Source organism: Paroedura picta, chromosome 10, assembly GCF_049243985.1.
Source record: "Paroedura picta isolate Pp20150507F chromosome 10, Ppicta_v3.0, whole genome shotgun sequence".
NCBI classification, from domain to species: Eukaryota; Metazoa; Chordata; class Lepidosauria; order Squamata; family Gekkonidae; genus Paroedura; species Paroedura picta.
The window spans coordinates 75,865,151-75,882,435 of NC_135378.1; the positions used below are offsets into that span (position 1 = coordinate 75,865,151).

The window sequence follows — 17,285 nt, forward strand, 5'->3', positions numbered from 1 at the left end:
GCAGACTCGGAGTGGCATCTATTTCATAATAAGTAAAAAAACAAACAAACACATCCGCCGTGCATTAGAATTAAGGATCATGGGATTTATTTGAAGGGCCACCGTGATCGTCTGTGTGCTAATTTGCCAACTTCAGAAGCCACTACTGAATAATGACTGACTAACATGGCTGGTGGACGAGGGCCTTTAGCAAAATATGGCATTCAGGTAATGCTCCTCAATATAAAAACAGGGTGGAGGTAAATTGAGTATTCAGGAAATTCACTACTGCCAAGTTTAGTCTGTTCACTCACCATACCAACGGTGTGTAACAGCACCGATGGTGCTCCGTTCCCCCATACACACACACTCTTCTCCTTTTGACAGAATGATAAACGATGGAAAAAATAAAGCATGTACTGAAATCACACGTTGTCGGGAACATTGATTGACTGAGGTGTTCATTCAGCTACACACATGAAGGGCCTGATTGAGGAGCAAGGTAAAAATACCCCTTCCAAAATATATATATTTGAGCAAAACGTTGGGGAAGAAAAAAAAGCACAGAAATTCTAAAGAGTGCAGAAGAAATGCAGAGGAACGGAACACCAACACAAAGAAAGACAGAGGGGGGTAAATGACAAAAAGGAACATCGGGGGAATTTGCTCATTGGTGGTTGCACCAAAGATAGTTTCAGAGGGCAATCCACTTGGGTCTGCAGTAGAAGAACGAGATTTGAATCCAGGAGCATCGTAGAGGCTAATGTGATTTTGGGGATACAAGATTAAGAGAATTAAAGCTCCCTTCTTCAGATACAAAGAGAACTTTGACTCCTGAAAGCTTATACTCAAAAATCTTGTTGGTTTCTAAGATGCTACTAGACTAGACAAGAATCTAGTCTAGCTCAAGTACATAACAGTAGACTTATTTTCAACTGGGAAACATCAGAGGGAAGATCACATTGTAAAAACTGCAGTCTGGAAGTACATAGATCAAGTGCTATGAGCCATGTACTGGGCAAACTGAACATTGTATAAAGCTGAGTGCACTGCATGTGCACAAGCGCAGTCTACAGCAACCAGAATGGGGTAGCAGCTAGGAACAGCAGACTCCATAACTCACTCCTCCTCCATGTGAAGCCTGCCTGGTGACTTTGGGCCAGTCACAGTTCTCTCAGTACTCTCTCAGGCCCACCTACCTCAAAGGTGCCTGTTGCAGGGAGAGGAAAGAAAGGCCATGGGGCAAGCAACTTTGCTACTCCATCAGGTATAAAAAAAATAAAGCTGCTTCTTTGTGTTCACGGTAGTGAGAAAAACCACTGTTCCCAAATGTGAGGATGGAAACAGCATACATACACTTTCTAGAGGAGCTATGCTCATGTTCTGGCGCAGATCGCTAGCGGTGGGGCTGGAGTGCTCATTCATCCCTCCCCTCTCCGTATTTTCCTTTTATCCCCCACATGTCATCCATAGGGGGCTGCTCAGATGTTGTGTAGAGCAGGGGTAGTCAACCTGTGGTCCTCTAGATCACGGGTAGTCAACCTGTGGTCCACCAGATGTCCATGGACTACAATTCCCATGAGTCCCTGCCAGCAAATTTTGCATGTGCATGGAAATCATGGGAATTGTAGTCCATGAACATCTGGAGGACCACAGGTTGACTATCTCTGCTCTAGATGTCAATGGACTACAATTCCCATGACCCCTGCCACAGGTTGACTACCCCTGGTGTAGAGCATTAACTTTGTTTCTAGCTGACTTTACACCTGAGGGAACTGAGGACCCACCACATCCTTCTACATGCCTCAGTTCTAATATGCCTCTCAAACCAGAGTGGGGGGCACTACACAAGCCCCCACAGAGTCACAAGAAAAAGCAGTCACAAAAATGCCCTGTAGCTCACTTGGCTCGATCCAGGCAGTGCCGAGGTTCAAAAGCAGCCAGCCTGACCGTGTTGAAGCCAAAGCCACCTTAAAAGGATGAGATGATCATAATTAATTATGAATGATCCTAACGCTGCTCCCAAATCAGAGCGCTCTGTTAATTGTTACACGGCACATCTGCCATTTTGCCTGAACATATGGTGGAAAATGTAGCAGGAATCGCTGAGTAAGGAAAAGCAGAGCTTTGGGAGTTGGGCGAGAGGACGGCGGCATGCACACGCAGCATTTAAGAGCCAGGGCTGCTGTTCACGTCCCCTCCTACATTTCACAGGTGAAACTGCAAGGAGAACTGCCTGTCTAGCCATTCTGATCCATTGCTGAAGATGGTACCTGGCCCACCCCGTTCATTTGTTCTGCAGCAGCTGGTGCCCAGCAGCTTTGAAACCCCAGAACGTGCTTATTCTTTTGCTTCAAGATACAATGGGGGAAAGAACCTTAATTATCCTACAGTAAATGCAGATGTCTTAAAACATTTGCGGTGTGTGAAAAGGCAATCATTCCACTACATGGTACCTTAAATATTTAGACTCATGGCATTTATATGCATGCAAACTTGAGACAGGATTCATCTACCTGCCCCCCCCCCCCTGCTGTCAGCAATTGAACTTTCATAGACCCTACGGAACCACGACTGTGAGCTGGGTGGCCCAGGCTACCCCAAACTCATCAGACCTTGGAAGGTAAGGAGGGCTGGCCTTGATTCGTACCAGGGAGGAGGACAGCAAGTACAGAGGCACTGGGATACCAATATGGCAAATCAAATGTACAAAAATGACTTTTATAGAGTCCTCAAACTTCCATTCTATTATCATTATTATTATCATTATTATTATTATCATTATTAGACTTGTTACTCGCCTCTTCCCTGGAGGCTCGAGGCGAGTGACAGCACTAAACCCCCAATAAAACCGTACAATAAAATCCATAAAACCCCAATTACACAATAATACACAAAATGGTATAATAGGACAGATGCGGCAAAAACTGCAATAATATCTATATAAGTTAGCCCAGATAACCCATTCTAGAGGGCTGTTGGGTTCTCTTGCCTAGAAGAGCCAGGCCAGATTTCCATCTGGTTTCAGTCGGACTAGAACCTCATCTTCCATTTCCGGCTTGCTCAACTGACTGAGCTAAATGTGCACATTATGGAAATCACCCCCTCCTCTCACACACACAAGATTCCACCCAGCCCGGCCTGCCCTTTCCCCAAGAGTCAGACTAAATGGTACAAGGCTTGCTCATTTCCAATATTTCTTGGGCGATGCTGACCATGGTCATGCTGACTACTCCCCTCTCAAAATGGCCAATGATGGCCTGGAGGGGGTCAGAAGGAGAGGGGTCCCAGGTGGACATGTGTACACCTGTGCTTCCTAACCATATTCTGCACAATCACACCACTTCTAGGGTTTCTCGAAGCCTGAAAAACGTTTCACGGGTTTCTTAATAGTAAAAAAGTTCCAGGCAGGAAGCAGGAGCTGGGAAGGAGGTGGGAGAGCCTGGGTTCTCAATGGGAAGAAAAAAACTTGAGAAATGCTAAGATAAACATAAGGATGAAGGATTCAAATGGAATTTGTCGAGAAGTCCTAGACTAGGCATGTACAAGAAAGCAAATATGTGTGTGTAGGTGTGTTCGTGTTTATGGAACTAATTCTCATTGTAAGTTTATCAATTATTAACAATACATGTCCAAAATCATGCAATGCAGAAAAGAAGAAAAACTAGCTTAGCCCAAATCAATATGTATATCAGATGGCACAATCTTACCATGGTGGAGTCAACACCATGGTAGTGCAAACAGCCTTTATGTTGCTGTCCATTGGCAAATAAGGAAACAATATCCAAGGCCTTTAGGCTAACAGGACCCAAGCTAGCTGAGCCCAGTTACAATTCCTGGCTAAGTGGGATCAGGCAATGATGAGCAACCAATCATGGCATGTTCTTGCTAGATATCTCCAGAAGATGACCTTACCCCCTCCTGATTCTCCCCCTCCCATCTTGTGGCCCACAGGTTCTCATGATGAACCAATTATCCCATTCCTTACTCTGCCCTTGAAGATGATCAAAGGGCCATGTAGGCAGAGAGGCCCAATTACCAAAATTTGTAAGAGGAAATGAAGCTGTCACTATACATATGAACCCTTGAGAGGCATCAGCTGGGCTTTGCCTCACTGAATCCAATTCCACCAAAGATGTATGAAACCTAAGAGTTTTGTGGGGTGCAAGGGTTTTCATTATGAGCAAGCCAACTTCTCTCTGAGGTGTTCTCACAAACAGGCTCCTAAAAAGAAGGTAGGATTCGGGAGAAGGAGCTGCTGGGTCTTTTTACGTATCTCGATCAGAGAACCCCATGGGATGACACCCACTGTAATGCCTACTGCATGTTATGAGAAATTGGCTGGGGCAGGGTGGGGCTTCTGTCCAGAAATACTTCCAATTTCTCAGTGGAGACTTGATTGGCTGTGCAGATTTTTTTTTAATGTTCCTTTGGCAGTAGTTGTCATCACGTCACAAGGATATTTATTGTGTCACCAGAGATAAACCTTGACAGCCATTTTTTGGGGCTGCACCCACCATGTTAAGTCATTATAGCAAAGGTGGTTGCAGGTATAAAAAAGGTTGATGGTGCATGTTCTTGATCCTGGGCTGGGCCAGCATCTCTGGGAGTCAAAACCAGTTTATCTAACTAGCTATTGTTAGCTCTGCAGATAAACATATAGGCTTAGGGCTCCCTGGCCCAGCAGGACCAGGGGTGTGGAATGGATGAAGAGAAACCAGATTTGTTTATTTGTCTGAGTTCTTCCTTGCTAGAGAACCAATGTTTTCCCCTTACTGTTCCCTAGACAGTGGGATGCCTACAGTCTGGAGGAGAAAAAGGTCCTCTGTCCCTTTAATATAGACTTTAGTGGTTGTTCACCAGATTGTACTACTTACTGCCATGCTATGGAAAAGAGCCACCTGTTCACTTCTGCCCACGAAGCCACTATTAAAGGGAGAGGACCCTTTTCCTTCAAGATGCTGGCAACCCGTTTGCCACTCCAGTCAGGACCTCCTGTTTCCACAGAAGCAGGAAATGGACCGGGTTGGGGAAGGAAGGAAACCATTCTCTTGTTCCTGAAGCTCAGGATGTTCTCTTTTGTTTGACTGGCAAATAAAGACAGTGATTCACCCAGAGAAAATCCTAGAAATATGAATCTCTTGCATGTAGTAACACAACAGGAAATTCTTGAAACACAGACCAACACCCTGATGTCTTTATGGTATCTTCCCCTTTAAAACTCATATATGCACACTGAACACACATGTACAAACAGAAATGTCAAGGACTCTTTTAGCTGGCATGGGTAATTACACTAGAATTTCAGTCCATGCTGACCCTGTACGCACGATTTACACACAATTCTCAACACTCAATTAGAACTATAGTTCAAATGGTATTTGGGATTCTTAAAGTAGCAGTTTCTATTTTGTTTTCACTGGTGAACAGAAAAGCACAAAACACATGTACATCTTTGATATCTTTAGAATTACTAAAATCTTTTTAGCTAGAAGTCTGCCCTGACCCTTTTCAGAGCCCATGGGATAAGGGTCAAGGAACAAGAATAATAAAGTTACTGAAAGGAGTGGGGTTGGCCAAGCACGTTATTTTAGCAAAAGTAAAACAATTCTGGATCTCGAGCAGACATGGTTCTGCAAGATATCGTTGCAATAATAACTTAATCCTATAATATCTTTCTCCCCAAAAGTCCTGTTTCAAGGTTATGAAGGGATTTAAATCATTCAATTCTGCATTCCTAGGCAAAGTTACTCCGGTCTAAGGCCAATGAAAATCAGTGGGGTTAAATTGGATTAATTCTGCTCATGGACTCCCAGCTTGATTGGAATCCAGTAGCATCTTAGAAACCATCCAAATTCTGGAGGTATGAGCTTCAGAGAGTCAAGGGATGAAGGAAGTGTCAGCTCTCAAAAGCTCATAACCTGAAAATCTTGTGGTACGGGACTGGAATCTAATTTCTACTGAAGACCAACATGACTGCCCTCTCTAAAACTACCTCCAAGGTCTCCCACTAGCTTCACGGCTCGGAGGGATCAATCTTAGGACTCTCAATTCCAAGACCGACACAATTATGCCATGATATCGCTCAACCTACAGAGGGTTCTTCACAATATAAGAACATTAAGTGTCATAACTCATTATAATTTCATTAAAACTTACATCTCAATGTTTCACAAGAACTGTTAATACATTAGCTTTTCTCATTAGCGCAACTATTAAACCTCTTGATAATTGAAGTATTTTTTATTACGTTCCACTTTAATGTTTTACAAAAATACTCAGCAATTATTTGGCCATAATTTTTGTAATAAGTCAAAGGCACAGCCCTTGTGTGGAGGCCATGACTCCTCGCAGTGTGCCCCCAACTCAACATGCAGCTAAATGGAAAGCATGACCTTAGGAGAAATTTGGCCATAAGACTAGGGTTACCAACCTCCATATTAGGGATTCCAGTCCCCAGGTGGGATCTGGGGACCCCCCAGTTTTACAGCTAATCTCCAGGTGGCAGAGATCAATTCCCCAGTTCAGTGGTGATTTTCACCACCACAACGGACCTTCTCCCCCTCCAACCTCTATTATGTGAGGCTAATTTTTTACAACAGAGTTTCCCCAAAAAGCCAGAACATCTTCCTCATATCCTATGAGTTGATGTTACTTCCAGATGGCATCAGCATGCCAGATGTTCTTCTGGGTTTGAGTAAATGTAGGGGGGAGCTCCCAGAGAGCGCCCCCCTGCCCCAATGACAACGCAGTGGCTCCTGGCAACCCTATACTGCAGTGGGTGGAAATAACCATGAGAATAATCCAGGTAACATAATCCCCCTATAAATATTAAATCAAACACAGGCCTCATAGGAGCCATGGAGGCCTAAGAGCCCATAAATGAAGGCGATTCTTTCAAACAAGGAAAACAGTCATGCCCCACTGGGTGTCTTCTGACCCTCTTCACTGTTGGCTATAGTTAATTAAACAAATGCTCCCAACAGAACCCTTTTATCTTTAGACTCTTGAGTGAAGAGATTTCACCCCATCAGAGAGCGAGGGTGATTTTCCGTTTGTTTGTTTCCAGCTTCCTACTCACAGAGATGCAAAACAGAACCTTTACCATTCTTCTAAGGACTTAACCCAGCTACAGGCTTGGAACACATATTATTTAATCCTGAATGCTATAATGGCTGCTGTTTCACAGCCAGAGGGTGAAAACAATGAAAAGGCTTAACAGGATATAATGACTTAAAAAAAAATCAACATTCAATGGTTTTTGATACACTGAAAAGGAAATTTAACGAAAATGCAGATGAAAGAAAAAGTTCAATTCCCCCCCCATTCTATTTGCACTACTCCTTTCACTGCACTTGGAGACCAGGTGTTTCCATTGCCATGACCAAGGCAATTAAACTGTTCTATATGTATGCCTCAGAAGTGATTCTTCCTTCATAGTGTAGTCTTGATAGCCCTCATCTCACAAAAGGAATCATAAATCGGGGCGGGGGGGGGGAAGTACAGCAAAAGAAAAAAGCAGACGGACAAGGAGAATCTTCTCTGCCAGGAAAACCTCAAATGTTTCGGTAGTTCAGCATAGGGACAAAGACAACCAAATAGGAATGTAAGGGTTACCATCTCAAGATTGGGAAATCCACAGGAGATTTTGGTGTGGAGGCTGGGGAGGAAGTTGAGCAAACAGTCTACCATCCAAAGCTGCCATTTTCTAGGAGATCTCCAGGTCCCACCTGGAGGCCAGAGAAAAACGCTGACAATTGGCTATGATGTATGACGAAACAGCAATTGTTTACTGAAGCAGAAGTTAGGCCAGAACATGGAGAGGTTATGAACATTTTTTTTTAAATGTCCTCAGTGGCAGGTCACTTTCTCCATTCTACCCACCTGGAGATTGGCAACTCTATGCAGAGAACTCTATGCTTATTAAATTTGCAGATGATAGTAAACTGGGAGGGGTAGCAAACACAGCAGAAAACATAATAAGGATACAGGATGATCCTAACAGGCTGGAAAACTGGGCTAAAATGAATTTCAATAGTGATAAATGTAAAGTTCTGCATTTAGGTAGGAAAAATCAAATGCATCATTGTAGGATATGGGAGACCTGTCTTGGCAGCAGCATGTGCAAATAGGATCTGGGGGTCTTAGTAGCCCATACACTGAACACGAGTCAGCAGTGTGACTCGGTGGCTAAAAAGGTAAATGGGATTTTGGGCTGTATCAAAAGAAGTATAGTGTCCGGATCGCACAAGGTGATGGTACCACTTTCCTCTGCTCTGGTTAGACCTCACTTAGAATACTGCATTCAGTCTTGGGCACCATAATTGAAGAAGAATGTAGACAAACTGGAGCACATCCAAAGGAGGGCACAGATGATAGTGAGGGGTTTGGAGACCAAGACATATCAGGAAAGGTTGAAAGAGCTTGGTCTGTTTAGCCTGGAGAGAAACGATTAATAGGTGATATGATAGCCACCTTCAAGTACTTGAAGGGCTGTCACATGGAGGATGGAGCAGGGTAGGACCAGAACCAATGGGATGAAATCAATTCAAAAGAATTACCAGCTAATCATCCAGAAGAAGTTCCTGACAGAATGGTTCCTCAGTGGGACATACTTCCTCGGGAGATGGTGGGTTCTCCTTCTTTGGAAGTTTTTAAGCATAGGCTGGATAGTCACCTCACGGAAATGCTGATTCTGTGAATTTAGACAGACTGTAAATAGCTGGGAAGAAGGGATTGTGTCCATGCTTGGCTTCTTGCATGCCGAGGGAAATGGCCATCACCACATTGTGGTCAGCAGGTGAATTTCCTCCAGGCCAAGACTGGCCAGGGATTCTGTTGTTGTTTTTTGGAGCACTATCTGGGCATGGAATTGGCATCACGAGGCCCCTCCATCTTCCACGTATCCCCCTTCCCACTTGCACACAGAGCTGAGTTCAAAGAGTTCCTGACCACAATCACAATTTGGTACAACTTCTAAATGTATAGTGTCTTACAAACCAGGAAGTGCTCTGTTAGAGCAAAGGAGCAAGAGACATACAAGCCCAAGAGACACACAAGCCCAAGAGACACACAAGCCCAAGAGACACACAAGCCCAAGCAAGAGACACACAAGCCCAAGGCTCACTCCTTTCAAGACCTAGTGTTTGGTCCTGTCATTTAAGGGGTCTAACTAAAGAGTCCCTGTCATTTCTGCTGTCTGTTCACCATTGCCTTTTCATACAGCTAAACACACCATGGGTCCCCAACAGATTTCACCAGGGCAGAGTTAACAGTCTGTCTTTCTGTCAAGTTCAGTGACTCAAGTTCAAGTGACTCATGCAGTTTGTCAGTTCACGCTGGGGAAGTCATTAGCAAGTCAAAGGTCAGATCTAAGTTGCACTGTTTAAAATCACATTCCAATCCAAATACACTTGTCACGTCTTTCTGTTTTTTAAAGTAAAAAAAAAAACATTAAAAAGCTTGATTCTTAAACTTTGCCAATGAGAACTCAAGATTTAAGCTTGACTCTAATGGCCTTGCCATTAGCAAAGCTCCAGCAAGACACTGTAACTGCAGAATCCAATGGGCTTTGCGTTAACCAGGGTCAGATTTCAATCAAGTCTTGCTTCCAAGTCTAAAGAATGCAGCCTTATTGGTTAAGATGCACTGCGGAAATTCTGGCAACAACATAATTGTCTGTGGTAGATAGGTATCCTCCCCTTGCCATCTGCTATTGTGCTCCATAAGTGGGAGAAAAAAGCGGCACATAAAAAACAACTCTTCTTCTGCTGCTGGTGCTGACCAACATGGCTGCACGAAAACACAAACAGCCCAGCAGCCACTGTGTATACATGCACTAATAAACCATGGCAAAAACAACAAGATTGTTTCAAGTAGTACAAAATACGATTGTTTCAGGCCAATAACCAACAATGGCTAGAAAATACATTAAAATGTAAATAAATCAAAGAAGCCACTGGCTCAAGCTGATGTTTGGTCACAGCCTTCTTCTGAGATTCACTCAAAGGAAGCAAGAAGGTGGAAGTGCCAAATGGCTGCCAAGGCTCTTGACTGGCTCCAAGACTTAATAAGTCAAGCAAGTCCAGCTACTGGTGCATTTTGTGGCTTCTCTGCATGTCCTGGAGAGCTGCTACCAGTACCTGAGTAGACAAAACTCACCTTGATGGACTGATGGGATGAGTCAGTATAAGGCCCCTTGGTGCGTTTGTGTGTAACAATAGTCTCATATTGAGGCCAAGGGAGCTACTGCAAAAGCTTGTAGACATAATACCATCTTTTGGCACAGTAAAAATAACTTTCACCCCAGCACAAGGCTTGCACTAATCCCAGTCCTGCAGCAACAGTGGAAGAGGGAGGGAAGGCCTGCCCTAGCCAGAACAGCCTTGTCATAAAATCCTGTTTACCCCTTTGAAAACAAAATTTTCAATAATTTTTTACTGTGAACATTTCAGGCCAAAACCCAAGAAAGTCAATTTTAAGAAGAAAAGGAAGCTGTGTATTTCAGTGCGGGAAGGTAGAGACACCTGGTTTCCACCATCCCTCCAAAGGGCTATGCTTTAAGAGAAGGTTGTAGGGTTGCCAGCCTCCAGGTGACAGCTGGAGATCTCCCACTTCTACAATGGACTACGAGGCGACAGAGATCCATTCACTTGGACAAAATGGCCACTGTATACCCCCACTGAATCTTCTCTTCTCCCTGAATCACTCTCCTCAGGCTCCATTACTAAAATTTCCAGGTATTTCCCAAACTGGAGCTGGTAAGCCCGGCAGGTAGCCTTGCTTGTGTGAGAGTGAAGGGAAGCCCCCCTCCCGAAAAGAAACACATTCACATCCAATAAAGCTTACAAAATGGTATCAGAAATTATTAATGCACCTATCTCTTGAATTTAGAGTCACAAGCACTACTCAATAGATGCTCCTGATGGTTGTAGTACCATGTTTCACAAAATAATGCCAGTGCAAAAGGAGGCTTTTCCAGCTGGCTAAGAGAGAAGGAACAAGTCCTCATGGGCCCACCATGAAATAATACATATAGAAAATGGGGAAAATGCTAGTGTTAGCCAAACAAGAATACAAGGGGGAGACGTATAGGGGAGCCTGGGTCAAAATCAACATCCTGCAATAGAAAAAGGAAGGCGTTCCATCCAAAAGCTATTTGTGGAACAGAGGAACTCAGAGCCACGGGTTTTCCAGCTCGAAGGCTGTTACGACCATGTTTACTTACTATGTTCAAGGCTTCAATTGTCTGCTTTAATCTGTACTCACCAGAGCTCAAGGGTAATTAGCTTAGCATTTAGGACTCTGGCCAAATGTGATATGCTAATTCCTTTAGGTTTTGGCTAGGTACTAAAAATGCGATTAAGGCTTGCAGTGGGTCTTTTGGCAGGAGAATTTCCGCACCAGAATGTCAAGGACACACCAGAATTTTTGGCTGAGTCAGTTTGGGCTTAATTCATCCAGGAACAATAAAAGTCCTGTTCATACTGCTATGGCAGACTCCTCTGTGCTCTAATAAAGTAAACCCAGAGGCATGCCAGATTGAGCAGATATGGCTGTTGCAAATGGAGGATTAAGTTTCCACCATGCAATCCAACAGGGAGAAAAATACACTCAGGGTTTTTCCACACATTTTAATTCCATTTAGCAAGGTCATAAGGCAGGGTTGCCAAGTCAGATTCGGGAAATTAATGGAGATTTGAGGGTGGAACTTGGAAAGGGTGGGGTTCGTGGAGGGGAAGGATCTCAGATAGTTATATTTCCCAGAATCCTTTTCAAAGCAGAGTCATGCCAATAAAGGTGTCTTGAGTCTTCCAAAGCAGCCATTTTCTCCAGGGGAACTCATCTCTGTCACCAGGGGACAGAGTGATAATTCTAAGAGATCTTCAGCCACCACCAGAGGGTTGGCAATGCCCTGAAGATATATGAAGGACGGTTTCCCTGCATTCTACTGCCCTTCCCCACACCATGAACCACAGTAGATGAGCACCTACATTACCAGCTTGAGCACTTGCTTTAACTATCAACTGGTTGTTGAGTAACAAGAGTATTCTGGGATAGCCGCAAGGGAGTGGCGGGCTATAAATCTAATAATAATAATAATAATAATAATAATAATAATAATAATAATAATAATAATAGGCAGTCTATTCAAAGCAATTAACACAATTAAGCTTACTCCTTTCTACCTATCCTAGTGCTGGAAATGAGGACAAGAGCCTACAATAATTGGCCTTGTTTTCCACATTTCTGCCATCAGCACTCGCTAAAAGGCAAAACCAGTCCTGTGCAAAGCCAGGATGTGACATCACTCAGAAAGACAAAACAATTCACTGGGCAAAATCAAAGCTCCCATCTCAATCTGAGGAGAGCAGACTACAGGGAGGAAGCAGGAGCAGCCAAGTAGGCTCAAGCCACCCAATCTAGACCCACCCAAAGAGTGGTCCAAACAATAGGTCTTGGTCGGATCTAAAAGGAGGACATGTTTAATGAGCCCGCATTTCTCCTGAAAAATGGAGCCCAGAGTGGTGTCCAACCATATCAAAAAATCAAACAAATTCCCGAGAAAAAAAATCACAAGTTAAAACAAGAAAAAAATCCACCCAGTAAGGCAATATCTGAAGCACTGGTTTGACACAATACTATTATCTTTGCCCAATAACTCAGGTGTGCAGAGCTGCTGACTTGGAGGATAAGTGCATTTCTAATGCTCAGTGTTTAGTTGTACCTTTGCAAATATCAGCTATTTCTATGAGTGCAGCTTTGATGACAGCCCCTTTCGGCCCAGTGCTTATTGTAATCTGTACACGTAGCAACTAATAGACACCGTCACCATCACCAAACTATCGCCATATCAACACATCACCCCTAAAAATGAAACTGCGCAGAAATACTGAAACAAATTGAATTCTGGACCCGATTCATTAGCAAGTTCTCCCCCACCAAACCCCACTGAAATGCGTAAGAACATCACACACTGTTTGTGTCTAAGAGACTTGTACAACCAAGTCCCCTGGTGGGTTCTGCCCTGTGCTTGACCAATTCACTTCTGAAGTTCTGTGTTATTCTCAGCAGCACTTCAAGATGCTTGGAAGGCATTCAGTCTTGAAAGAGCCCAGTGTTGCAAGGGCCTAGGCCCAGCAGTCTAGGACTTGCACCGAACATTATAAAAGAAACTGACAGTAAGCCGCTATTTGGCTTGCGATAGCCTTTCACCTGCACTTTTCCACCTGAATTGCAGCCCTGCCGGGATGAACGTCAAATACTTGAAATGAGTGACTGGTCTCCAATTGAACCGTGCACATGCTCATTCCCTGGTACCTGGGGTGGGGGTAAAAAATCAATAAGGCTATTTAGTTTAGCAACAATGAACTGTGCCCATTGTTCCCTGCTAAGAGTCAAAAGGGTGAGCTGCAACTGGGTATAACACATGCTCAGAAATGGATTGTAATTAAAATGCAGATTACTGATCTTTTAAGCAATTAGTCCCTGATACATATCTCAAGAACATAACAGGGAAAGGGGCGGGTAGCTGACGGATGGAGCACAAGTCTACAATCCTGAGGTCTCTATCTGGCAGAGCATTTCAAGATTTCCAGCGGAGTCCAAGCTGCTCTTGTCTACGCAGCCTATTTAAAGGCAAATCAAGGGGGGGGGGGGTTGGTTCGTATGGAATTGTCAAGCTATTAACGCTGGGCGACCTGCTTGTGAGACCACCATCAATTCCTGGAGTGTGATGTTGTGTCGGTAAGGCCATTCATTGTAACAGGCTAGTGAACAGCAGCTCTTCTGATTACCTGTGGCAGACCCCCCAGGCAGCAAAGCTTTTGTAAACTGGAAGGATCTCCCCTCCCCAGCGGAGAGCAATTACCAACTTACACAGGTTTCAATGGGCAAATAGGCCAGTCGAAGTTATGTGCAATCTAGTGGGGTTTCTAAGAGTTTATTTGCAAGATCTCGATATTTATGGCTAAACTAAACAGGACGGGAACAGCCATGCTTGCTTGTCCGTGGACACGGCTGCTCCATTCACATATAGAATAGGGGGTGAGGGAGTCTTTGAGGGACTGCCCTTTTTAAAAGCTTAGAAGTTCTGCTCAAGGACTGTGAAGGGTTAAGTCTTCACAGAAACAGAGAGGCTTGAGTGATAGGCTGCTCCAAGCAATCTGAATGGCAGTTATAAGCTGAGCAGAGAGAGACGGTAGAGCTAATTGATGAAGAAGAGAATTAATTCTGAATTCAGCCCTGGCAAAGAGGCAGAGTGCTGGACAGGGTGCAGCTCACAACTGCACAATTGGCCAGAAACCTGGGAATGCTTTTTGGTGCCTTCTTAATGATGGAGGTTCAAGTCATGAAGGTAGCACAGTGGGCGTTCTTACACCTTTGCCCTATCTGGTTCTAGAACACTTAGCCACTGTGATTCATGCAATGGCCCCCACCTCCAGACTTGACTTCTGTAACTTGCTTTACACAGGCCTACCCTTGACCCTATTTCAGAAATTACACCTGGTCAAAAATGCAGCTGCCCAGGTTCTCAACCAAACACCATGGAGAGCCCACATAAGACCTGTCTTGTGGCAGCTGCATTGGCTTCCAGTCAAGTTCCAGATCTATTTCATGGTTTTGGTATTAACCTTTAAGGCCTTGCGTGGTCTGGGCCCTGTGTATCTGAGGGACCGCTTCTCTGAATACGTTCCCCAGAGAGCTCTTCAACTGAGCACAGCAAACCAGCTAAGGATCCCTGGCCCTAGGGAAATTCACCTGAAATTCTTGGCCCTGGCTCCTGTCTGGTAGAATGATGGAAGACCAGGGCCCTGTAGGAACTCTCTGAGTTCTGCAGGGCCTGCAAGATGCAACTCTTCCACCAGGTCTGTGGTTGAAGTTGGCTAGACAATGAACACCATTGTATCTAAGTCTCAGGCCTCCCTTTCCACATATCCAAGCAGTGGTTGATTTTGCTGATTTGCAGGTTGGTCAGTTGTTGATCCTGCCAAAGACCATATCTCATTGTACACTGCTTGGCAAACTAAACAGTCAATAAGTGATTGATTATACACGCGCACACACACACAATTTGGTGTTCTTTTACATCTGTGTTATTAAGTGTGCTTTGCATATGTGCGCTTTTACAAACCCTAATAGGAGTGGTACTTTCCAACCTCTTCATTTAATTTGGAGAATCCATTTAATCTATTCTGAAGGTGCAAAACAGGCCTAGAATAGAAGGAAATAAAACAGCATTGTCATAACCTCAATGCAGCTGCAAAGCTGTCCAACAGTTAGGTCAGACAGCAGCAAAAAGATCCAAAGCTTGGCTCTGGAGTGATCACAGCTGTTGAAAATTGTACGTTCACCGGCCAAGCACAGTGGCTTCATCCTCACCTCATAGGATTTATAGCCTAAGGCTTGCAATAGCCAGGAGCTTATTTGACGGCATAACCCAGAAGTGATGTCACTGTGTCAGGGATTGTGCCACTTCCAAGTCATGCCAGAAGAGGTGTCATGGCATCAACAAGATCACCCTCCTCCAGCCCTCTGGGAAATTTTCTTCCTCTACCAAGCTGAGCAGCAGTGACAAGAGCAAGCAAGGAGAAGGAGAGGTCAAAGACCCCTTGGCAGTAGCCCCACGGAGTCAGCACCAAATAACTAGCCTTACCCAGAAGATGTCACAGAGACCTAGACACAGCTTGGCCAACACCCAACATGGCAACTTGTGTGGGCATGGCTGAAAGGCAGCACAGCAGAAACAGGAGGTGGCCAAAGCCAGGAAAGCTGTCCATGCTCAGAGTGCAGCTTCAAGCCCGTCCTGGAGGCACGGCTGTAGAGGGCAGGGGGGCACTGAAGGGCCTTAACGGGTCATGAGAAAGAAGCCTGGAAAGCACAGGTCTGTGGGCCCGAGAAGCACTAGGCTAGAACAAACAGCAGGAAGGAGACAACGAGGATGCCAAAGAGTGAAAGAAGGGGGCAGAAAGTCACAGCAAGGAAGAAACAGGAAGAGGTGTAAGTAAATGTAAAAGCAATGGAGAAACAAGAGTATAGCAGAGACAAGAGTATAGCAGAAGGAGGGAACCCAGAAAGGGGCAAGGAAGAATCTGGTTGAAGGAAACTATTAAAAAGTATACCAGGTGTACACCATATACCTGTAAAGTCCTAAACAGACTGTGACTTTCAGATTCATGGGACTGCCTCCTCCCCTATATCCGCAAAAAAAGATGAAGATATAGCGGGCAGAAGTTACTCAAGATTCTTGAACCCCAAGATGTCAAACTAGCCTAGGGAGTTCAGGGCCCTGCAGGACATAGGACAGTAGCTCAGGGTCTGTACAATGAGGCTGTTCTGCCAGGCCTGCCATTGAGGCCAGGAACAATATCAAAATTCTGGCCTCCCTGCTCAAAACAGCAGTCAAACTATACTGTGAATCTATGCTTATATTGCCCCTCCCGCCAGAAAAGTGACAGGACAACTTCAGAATGAGTGGCTTTAATGGTCATTTATTGTTATTACATATGCTGTTACTTGCCCTGAGCATCTGGGGAAAAGCAGGTTATAAATACAATTTATTATTATTATATAAAGGTAAAGGTATCCCCTGTGCAAGCACCAAGTCATGTCTGATCCTTGGGGTGACGCCCTCCAGCGTTTTCATGGCAGACTCAATACGGGGTGGTTAGCCAGTGCCTTCCCCAGTCATTACCATTTACCCCCCAGCAATCTATATGGATTGTTCTTTCTAATGGTGAATTTGTGACACCATAGAGCTGGGATTCCCAACCAGGATTCCATGGATCCACAGGGGTCCACAGAAATTCTGGAGGGGGTCCATGGCATTTTTCCGCCTGCCTCGGTCACAAGGCAGGGAACTGGCCACTTCCACTACTCTCCATCCTGCGCATGAATTCTCTCGTGGTTTCTGAGTCTGGGATGCGGTGAAGCCTGCACACCTACTCCTGCCTTAAACCACACCTCGTCTCCCCTTCCCTCAGTCCTCCTTGAGCCTGCCTGTTCATGTGGGTGGTGACATCACTTCTGGTAACATGTAGCTTCTGGGGGGAGTGGCAGGGAGGCATATCCAGCTGACATCACTCCCAGGGCTCCTCAAAGCCTGAAAAAATATTTCAGGGGCGCCTCCACGATCAAAAGATTGAAAAAGGCTGCCATAGAGGGCAACTTTAATATTTCCCTTCTACCAGGAGTGGCCACAGCCTCTCATTTTGCCCAACAGAGTCATTTAAATCAGGGGTAGTCAACCTGTGGTCCTCCAGATGTGCATGGACTACAATTCCCATGAGCCCCTGCCAGTGTTTGCT

The 17,285-nt window shown here is 44.7% G+C and overlaps 1 protein-coding gene across 5 annotated transcripts in view; it reads right to left on the reverse strand.

The window, feature by feature from the left end:
* Positions 1-17,285, reverse strand: part of CCSER1 (coiled-coil serine rich protein 1) — a 739,837-nt gene that overhangs the window by 638,809 nt on the left and 83,743 nt on the right. The window contains exon 1 of one of the 5 annotated variants that reach the window (XM_077300886.1): positions 3,690-3,804. The exons of 3 other annotated variants lie outside the window; for them this stretch is intronic. In XM_077300886.1, coding sequence (XP_077157001.1) covers positions 3,690-3,692 — 3 coding nt within the window. In that variant the 5' untranslated portion in view covers positions 3,693-3,804. Of the gene's footprint in view, positions 1-3,689; positions 3,805-17,285 lie in introns of those variants that run through there. One more of the 5 variants, XM_077300890.1, reaches the window with a different exon arrangement.